The sequence below is a fragment of the Drosophila sulfurigaster genome, chromosome 2R, assembly GCF_023558435.1.
Source record: "Drosophila sulfurigaster albostrigata strain 15112-1811.04 chromosome 2R, ASM2355843v2, whole genome shotgun sequence".
In the NCBI taxonomy this organism is placed as follows: Eukaryota; Metazoa; Arthropoda; class Insecta; order Diptera; family Drosophilidae; genus Drosophila; species Drosophila sulfurigaster.
The window spans coordinates 12,057,520-12,063,775 of NC_084882.1; the positions used below are offsets into that span (position 1 = coordinate 12,057,520).

The 6,256-nt window shown below is 34.6% G+C and overlaps 2 protein-coding genes across 3 annotated transcripts; both read right to left on the reverse strand.

The window, feature by feature from the left end:
* Positions 1-504: 504 nt before the first annotated feature.
* Positions 505-2,242, reverse strand: LOC133836689 (trypsin epsilon-like). Its single transcript, XM_062267278.1, has 3 exons — positions 1,744-2,242; positions 950-1,223; positions 505-891 (listed from the first exon to the last, which is right to left on the reverse strand). The coding sequence occupies exons 1-3, from the start codon at positions 2,172-2,174 to the stop codon at positions 505-507; spliced, it is 1,092 nt and encodes a 363-aa protein (XP_062123262.1). The 5' UTR covers positions 2,175-2,242.
* Positions 2,243-3,742: 1,500 nt separating this feature from the next.
* On the reverse strand, positions 3,743-5,494 carry LOC133838778 (angiopoietin-related protein 7-like). Of its 2 annotated transcripts, XR_009893994.1 has the most exons (5): positions 5,382-5,494; positions 4,424-5,319; positions 4,230-4,362; positions 4,038-4,163; positions 3,743-4,002 (listed from the first exon to the last, which is right to left on the reverse strand). XR_009893994.1 is itself a non-coding variant. In XM_062270005.1 (4 exons), exons 1-4 carry the CDS (start codon positions 5,439-5,441, stop codon positions 4,146-4,148), a joined length of 1,107 nt encoding a protein of 368 aa, XP_062125989.1. In that variant the 5' UTR covers positions 5,442-5,494; the 3' UTR covers positions 4,035-4,145. The 2 variants fall into 2 exon arrangements, 1 of the variants encoding a protein (XP_062125989.1); XM_062270005.1 differs by lacking the exon at positions 3,743-4,002 and having other exon boundaries at positions 4,035-4,163.
* Between the last annotated feature and the right edge of the window lie 762 nt (positions 5,495-6,256).

Here is a 6,256-nt window from a genome sequence, read left to right on the forward strand (position 1 = left end):
CGCCAGAAGCTCCGGGAGTTCGGATGGGAGGTTCTATTGCATCCACCGTATAGTCCGGATCTCGCACCAAGTGATTACCACCTATTTCTGTCCATGGCGAACGACCTTGGTAGTCGGAAATTGGCCACAAGAGAGTCCTGTGAAAATTGGCTCTCCGAGTTTTTTTGCCAATAGAAAAGCGAGCTTCTATAAGAGGGGCATTATGAAGTTGGCATCTCGTTGGGAACTCGTCATCGAACAAAACGGCGCATACTTGACTTAAATCGCATTATTCTAACCAATTTTATGAACAATTGAAAATTCAATAAAAATACCGCAAGACTTTTTGGCCAACCTAATATTAATTTTGAAACTTAAGAAATAATAGAAATAATAATAATAATAAAATAAGTTGTATGCCACAAAATATTGCAGAAAATATTAAGACAAATAGAGAGTTTATCAATATTTTAAAATTATAAAATCTTGTCTGGTTTGCTTTAGACTGATATATCTGATATCTGTTTAGATAAAAATATAAAAAATATATGTTAAAAAAATATATTGATTGATGAAAGCAATGACGAATGCCAGGACGATAAGCTCCAACTTATTGGTGAGGCAACAAACTCCATTTCGTAATATCCATTCTCGAAAATAGTAGACATTAGTGTATACATCAGGAATTGTTGCATGCCCAGTACGTATCCCGTGAGAGCAAATGCCCACCACTTTGTTATCGCATATTAACGGTCCACCTGAGTCACCACTGGAACTGCTGACTTCATAATTTTTGGGGTTTGAGACGCATATAAACAAGTCCTTTTTAAAGCCAAAGCTTCTTGAGGCACAATATGCGTCTGAGTGAATAGTTACATCTCCATTTCCGATATCATCAGGCAAGGGTCCATCCTAAAAATCAAATTGAAGTGATGTATATTTCTATTGTATATTATAGTTGCAAACTTACTTCCAAAATGATGCCCCATCCTATGACAGTACATAACTGTCCAGCTAATGGCTTTTCACTTGCTATAGGAATAATACTCACAAACTCTTCACTTAAGTCCAACTCATCCTTGAGCTTAATCAATGCAATGTCATAGATATGAACATTAAGTGCATTATACTTAGGATGCACTTTCACTGAGGCCACCGTTAATTCTTGGGTCTGTTTATTTCGTAGCAAACGGCGAGTTGTTCCAGCGACGACCTTTATATCCTTTGCGAACGTTATAGAACCCCTGTATAAAAAGCAAATAAAATATAGAAGATCCAAAAATTGAAATATTGAAATATTGAAATATTAATATATAAATATAATATACCAATTGGCTATATATAGTTATGTCGTGAATAATTGAAATATAAATATATGCTTTCCAGAAAGCATAAAATATACAAAAATATACCAATTTGCCATATAACAAAATTTCTTGAATACAATTTTTATTTGATCGCAATCGAAAGCTGAGGATCGCAATTGTTGCGTTTGTAACAATAAGTTTTGTCAAAAAATGTAAAATCTATCTTTTATAGGTTCTGATAGTTAGATAGATCTTCATATGGACAGACGGACAAGCTTATATCGTCTGCTGCTGACCCTGAACCAGAATATATATACTTTATGGGGTAGCAGATATCCTATTCTGCTTGTTACAAAACATTTCCTGCAGGCACAATCTTATAGAACCCCTTCACCCTCTTATGTTCTCTGCTTTAAGGAAATGTGTGTGCAATTTAATTTGACAACATGGAACGTACCGCGTAGCAAGACAATGCGCTGCTGTCAGAATAACTTTCTTAGAAATTATAGAGCCACAACAAAAGTGTCCAACTCCAAATCCATAATTTTCCTCATTATATACACGGCGAAGCGACACAACATATTTAGCAAGATCGTTCTTCTCTGGACGATAACCACCGACTACTAGAAAAACGAATTCATCATCCTCTCTGGTTTTGACCAAGCTTGAGTTGGCAAAAGATTCGTTTTTACTTTTCACTTTTGTTAGTGATGCCTCACTGGTGTTCTTCACCTCTTCAAGTACATTTTTAAAACTCTTGTAGTTACTTCGTAATGCGGCAGACTCAATATTAAGGTTGTCTTCCAACAGTGCGTCAACCAAAAGATTTAAATGTTGGTAACGGTAATGTAAAAAAGCGAGAATAACAATTAATTTTGAGAGATACATTTCAGAGTTTTATGATTCGATAATATTAGTTTTGATTGTAAACTTTCAAGACTTGTGATTGGAAAAATAAAAGCATACTATATCGATACTTACTTAAATATTACGAATACAAATGCTCTAAGTTATTCGTTTTATTTATTTAAATGTATGAAAATCCTCTTTAATCTTGCACAATCCAAATTTGGAATTTATAGATTGAACAAGTTCTATTTGATATCAAAATATATTTATATCAGAACTCTTCAATCTTTAGTCAACTAAAACATTCGGGCATAACCTCCGATTTTCTTATTCGATGATACTTTTTTTAGTGTTTAGTGTTTTTGTCTATAATTTAAAGCTGCTTCAAGTATAATATATTTTATTTTTAATGTTGCATCACTATATAATATAAAAAAGGTAATTAAACAAAAATAATTACGCTTTTTAATTTTTTCAGTGTCGAGGTGTCACTTTACTTAGTATTAACTTTATTCATAGAATAACTAGGGTAATTCACAGTCTATAACTTTCAAGCAAGCTTCAGATACAGGGAGGAAGAGAGGGGGGAGGGAGAGCGCACGTGGGACATACTTACGTATGAGCTGTTTATTGTAAGCCAGGCCAAGCTTAAGTAATTCCCAGAGTATAACTTAATTAATTGCAGCTAATGTAATGCCCGGAGCGTAAATGAGAAGAGCAGCAGCATAAAAGCCGCAAAAGTGAGCAACAGCAGCAACAACATGTTGGCCAACACACATGGCCAGTAACGAGGAAAACAGAAGATGGCTGCCGACATGGAGATGTTGCAACAATAAACACTAAAAAAAATTGAATTAAATATGAAAAGTGTAACATGAACAACAGCAGCCAGAGGGAGCCATGCAATGTTGAATGTGCAACGCCAGTGCCTGTGGGCGTGGCTTAAATATGAGAATTTAATAAAATATTTTTAATGTAATTTTTGCACTCGGCAAACAGTGAAAACACAGCAAAGAGGAGGGGCAACCGGAACCGGGCACTTGACCCGAATGGGATAGAACACGAAGATGCCGCAGATATGCGAAGTGAATGTTGCAAGTTGTGTGGTGCCCAGTGTGTGGCATGAAGTATGAAGTATGTTGTCGACTATGCTCTGTTGTTATGTGAGTAATCTGGCAGTCGACTGGCAGACTGCACACTGGCATGCAATGCTGCAGCTTTCGAGCCTGGCTAATTGGGACAGCTTAGGGCCTTGGTTCTATCTTCCTCTCATGTGTTATGTGCTGTGTGTGTGTTGTTTGTTGTGCCAAGCCGGACGTGTTGGCCAGCAGAAAATTGTGAGCTAAATACTAAATGAATTTAAGGCATTTATCTAAATTATCTGCGTTGGAATCATGTTTTGGGCTAATTGTGCCAACCACAACATAACGACACCCAGGCAACAAATATGCTCATTATATCTGAAATTATTTAACAAATTTAAATGAAAAGTTTAAAAGAACTTTCCCTTATTACCATTACAAAATAAAAAAAGTCGTTTTCATATATTTGGAGTGTGGTTTTCTTTTAAACTAAACTTGTCTCATCAATAGTAAAAAGAATGAAGAAATAAAATTACTTATTATTACACCAATTAATCGCATAACATTTATTTTTAAAAACTATTGTTTTGGAAACATCGCTGAATCTTACAAGCTATCGATATTTACATGTAAGCAGCTCATATTTTTACTTGGGACTGTTAACATTTCGCTGGATCGTGCAATAGAATACATTAAAAAGAATTGTAAAACTCGAAACGCGTATTCTTGATAATAATTATAAACTTTAGGAATTTGATCAAAAAAAGGACACAAAACAGTATCTCCTCGAAATATCATTAAAGGCTTAAAATGAAGACACCTATTTCTATACAATTTATCGTGATCCATGGTAAATGAAAAATATATTTATTTTATATTAAAAAACCCAAGTTTAGCTTCTTATAATCCTTGGTGAGAAATCAAAACGTCATAGCAGAATTTGACTCTAATTGAAAGAAATCAAATGATTATTGAATTGTACAAAAACTTGAATATTTTAATTATCTTTTACCTTGTTGATTTTTGTCTTTGACCTTATCATCATTTGACTGAATTTCAACGGCTTGTGCTTCCAAGATCGCCACTCAATACCCTGAAGATCATCACTTCGAGGGTCCGCTATAGTGTATTCTCCATTAAGATTACTGAAGATAGGCAATAATTTAAATATCTGATGAATTTAACTACTACTTTCAACGTTCTTACCATTCATAGCACTTGCCAAACCACCAACCAGATTTGAAATTCTCAGCACAACTACCTTCGTCCAGATCATTATCCCTATCTGGAGTGGAGAATTGTGTGAGTTCATGACTGCGCAGAGCATCTCCAGCATTGCCGGAGAATAATCCAAGTTCCTTTAACTCATAGGATTCTTCCTCGCTGCCAATGGAAAAGTCACTGTATCTGGCATAACGTTCTCTATTCGCAAAGTCCACAAGTAAAATATACAGCTCGTGAGGTTGCGAGGTGGTCAGTAAATGAATCTGTTCGAGACCCATGAAAAACTCGCCATTTAATTCACCGAATCCTTTTCTGTAATCAGCCCAATTACGATTAAAATTCAATCTACCATTTATACGCCGTTGCATAACTGTCCAGCCAGGACCAGCAACGCTAGAATCACATGAGTAATAGTTGGTATTTCGTATGTAAACTGGAATTTCAACAAGGCCAGTTAAACCACTGGGACATGTTGGCACCGGATGATACTTTTCATCTAGGTGAACAAATTTCTCCAATGAAGAGACTTCCATTGGCATTGAATAAGAATCGTTAAGTGTATCATCTTTATTAGTTTTAACTTTGGGTTTTCGTTTTGTGTTTTCACTCTCAAGTTCCGCAATGCGTTTTTCATAGTTGTTCGTATTGTTTTTATACAAGGCAATTATCTGCGCTTGCAATGCCAATTGCACATCGTTTTGCTCTGCCATTTCATTTAAATTCACTATTTTCGCTTCTAGCTCTTTAATCTTGTTATTTAGTTCGACGAATCTATTCTCTTTCGAGTTGGCCGAGTTGACGTGTTGCAAAAGAGGTTTCACTACTTGATAGCAATATGTGCTGCATTGTTCATCCATTTCCTTTGAACCTGCGAAACACTATAAACAAACAAATTCATTGGATATTGTATAAAGAATTAATTTTTAATTGAGTCACTAACCGAGCTTTGCACTTGTGAAACCATCCACAATATAGTTAATACGTTTGCAATTAAAATCATTTTGAAGGCTCACTTCGAAGCTTCGATTCGTCTCACAACTAATCACTTACTAAATGTAATGAAAATTTGTCTTTAATCATTTGTGTCTTATCAGTTAAATATTATACAAAAGTATATTTGCTTATATTATTTTCAATCACAACGAACGTCATTTAACACATAGCATTGCAATAAGCGCGAATAATAGTTTCTATTTCTATAATCTGATTACGTGACATTTGATTTTATATTAAAGCAAGTAAAAGCGCTAATCTTAGGAGGGAGGTCTCGTCCCTGAAATACCCTGTACCTATAACATATTAGAGTATTAATATGCTAAGCTTCCACATTTGCTCGAAATATGTTAATTTCTGTGTTTCGAATGTAGTTCCATATTAATATATATAATATAATATTTTTGTATATGGTCAATTCTCTGATGTCGAATGCGACATTTGTACGCATTCAAACTGAAAAAAAAACATGTGCCAAGACATTATTTTAATTTTGTAAAAATTGAAACTTATAGCTCTCGGTTAGCACTATAATTGGTGGTAAGATGGATTTTGGGGAATTGTTCGTTTTCAAGAAAATTTCAAAAATGTTGCGCATTCGCACGCGACAAAAACAGAAGTTACTTTTTCAAAAACCAGTTCAAGCACTAATTTCAGCGAAACGTGATGAAAGATTTTAATGCAATTAATTTTAATGTATTATGCATATATTTATCTAAATAGTGTATTAGGTTTGACTTAAAAATATTAAGTTGTTTTTTTTTTAATTAAATTTTAATCACTGTCGCACGCGACATGGCGCACGCGACATTTTTTCCATCA

Excerpts from the sequence above, each read along its gene's own strand:
- LOC133836689 (XM_062267278.1), bottom strand. The coding sequence starts at position 2,174 with ATGTATCTCTCAAAATTAATTGTTATTCTCGCTTTTTTACATTACCGT. Across the intron at positions 1,224-1,743 it reads GCGCATTGTCTTGCTACGCG|GGGTTCTATAACGTTCGCAA; the intron begins GTACGTTCCATG and ends CTTTTTATACAG. Across the intron at positions 892-949 it reads GATGGGGCATCATTTTGGAA|GATGGACCCTTGCCTGATGA; the intron begins GTAAGTTTGCAA and ends TTTGATTTTTAG.
- LOC133838778 (XM_062270005.1), bottom strand. The coding sequence starts at position 5,441 with ATGATTTTAATTGCAAACGTATTAACTATATTGTGGATGGTTTCACAA. Across the intron at positions 5,320-5,381 it reads TTTCACAAGTGCAAAGCTCG|TGTTTCGCAGGTTCAAAGGA; the intron begins GTTAGTGACTCA and ends GTTTGTTTATAG. Across the intron at positions 4,363-4,423 it reads TTTGGCAAGTGCTATGAATG|TAATCTTAATGGAGAATACA; the intron begins GTAAGAACGTTG and ends GCCTATCTTCAG.